This window comes from Mus pahari, chromosome 6 (genome assembly GCF_900095145.1).
Source record: "Mus pahari chromosome 6, PAHARI_EIJ_v1.1, whole genome shotgun sequence".
Taxonomy (NCBI): domain Eukaryota; kingdom Metazoa; phylum Chordata; class Mammalia; order Rodentia; family Muridae; genus Mus; species Mus pahari.
Window position 1 is genome coordinate 86,743,889 of NC_034595.1, and position 2,007 is coordinate 86,745,895.

Below are 2,007 nucleotides of genomic sequence, written 5' to 3' on the forward strand. Positions count from 1 at the left end.
TCTCTCTCTCTCTCTCTCTCTCTCTCACACACACACACACACACACACACACACACACACACACACACACAATTGTAAAATAAATATATTTTTAATTTAAAAAAAAGATAGCAAAAAGGCAGGAAGGGAGAAGGGAGAGAAGAAAGAAGGAAGGGGAAAGGAAGGGAAGGAAAGAAAAGTTTTAAAAAATAAAGTTAAAACATCAGGGGTCAATTAGACAAGTTAAGTCATTCAGGCAACTAGAGAAGCTGGCCTGGACAAGGGTGTGATGGGAAGTGGGAAGTAATGACTTAGAATCAGGCTCTGAATATGGTTTGAAGGCGGAGTCAACTGGCTTTGTGGCTAATGCAAGTATGAATGCCATTAGCACTGTGTGAGCCACCATGGAACCTACAGTTAGTGCTGGCCATGCCTTAGGGGAAGGGCTCAGCAGGCATCAGAGTGGGGAGGCTGAGGAAGCAGACAGAGGAGAGACCAGGTGCCCAGGGGCCATCCAAGCTGCGGACAGCTGCTCTAGAAGTCTGCAGGGGTAGAGCCCAGCCCAGAGCTGGGCTCCGGCGACCACTAAGCCAACTCCAGCCTCTCTTTCTCCTTAGTCTGTCATCGGTAGTGGAACCTGGGAGGCCATCAGCACAGAAACACCCATCAAGTCCCCAAGATTCGCCCTCCTGGACTTGGAGAAGGGGAAATCCTATGTCTTCAGAGTGAGAGCCTTGAACCAGTACGGCATGAGCGATCCCTCGGAGCCCAGCGAGCCTGTCGCCCTGAAGGGCAAGCCAGGTAGCGAGTAACACTGTCCCTTGGAACACAGAGACAGACTATGTAGACTGTCCAACCTGGGCTTGGAACTCAGGCTTCAGGGAGGGGCCTTGCCTGCTTCCCTGCCACTGCAGCTGAAAAGCAAGACGGCCTCCAGCCTACAGAGTTTTGAAATCGTGTTTCTCCGGGCAGCAGGCTTGGGGAGGGATGGGTGTTCTCCCCAGATGAACGGTTCATAGGTGGCAGAGTCCATCTGGGCTCAGCACAGGCGCTGAGTGTGAGCGAGTGACCCTCAGTCCTAAGGTTTCTGCTGAGCCTCTTAAATGGGTGGATTTCCTACGCAGGCTCCTGCTCCCAGTCCGTGTGAGAACTGGCTCTCCAGGCAGCCCTAGTGTCGTCTCTTGCCAAGCTTACCCTTCTGGGGTCCCTGACAACTGCCCCCCCCCAACTTTTGACTCCTCCTGAGTCCCCATGGCAGCTCCATCCTACACTAATTGCTGCGTGCCCCCGACCTCCGTCCCACAGAGGTGGGGCAAAAACGACACACCAAGGCAGGGTTTGAGCAGCTTCCACAGCTTCCCGCTGCAGCTTCCTTTATTCTCTCTACAGCTCACCCCAGCTCTCTACAGCAGTTCAGCTTCTCTTCCCTCTGCTTCTCAGCTTCTCTGCTTCTCCTCAGCTCTCTCTCTTTATTCTGGGATCGCCCAATTTATCCCCTTCCACCCTCTGCACTCGGCTCTCATTGCTCATCATCCAATCAGCATTCAGCACGTTCTATACACGAGCCATGCACGCAGACAGGGTGGGTGTTGGTAGGCCAGTGACTCAATACCATGTTGTACGACGCTATGCGTCAGGCGGGCAGCGCATAATCACTCAGATGCGCATAAGCAGGTTTTTGGTAATCAAGCAGGGAATCGTGGGGCTTGGCAGTGAACCAGGGTGCCGTCTTGGCTCACAAGGTCGCAGCCATGGTCACACCCGCTTCCCACCCTAATTTCTCAAGGCCTCTCTCTTCTAAAGCCTCAGGATTCCGAGGTTCTCCATTCTTTGAGGAGATCAGATCTGAAGGCTCTCTGGAGTAGCCATCATCCCTTGAAAAGTTTCCCAGGAAAGTCTGGTGGCAGCAGGTCTTGCCTGGAGAGAACATCAGAGCCCTGGATTTGCACACACACACACACACACACACACACACACACACACACACACATATATATATATATATATATATATATATATATATATATA

The 2,007-nt window shown here is 52.0% G+C and overlaps 1 protein-coding gene across 1 annotated transcript in view; it reads left to right on the top strand.

Moving 5' to 3' along the window:
* The window catches only part of Myom3 (myomesin 3), a 55,447-nt gene that overhangs the window by 22,879 nt on the left and 30,561 nt on the right, over nucleotides 1-2,007 (top strand). The window contains exon 15 of the mRNA XM_021200779.1: nucleotides 597-780. Coding sequence (XP_021056438.1) covers nucleotides 597-780 — 184 coding nt within the window. The remainder of the gene's footprint in view (nucleotides 1-596; nucleotides 781-2,007) is intronic.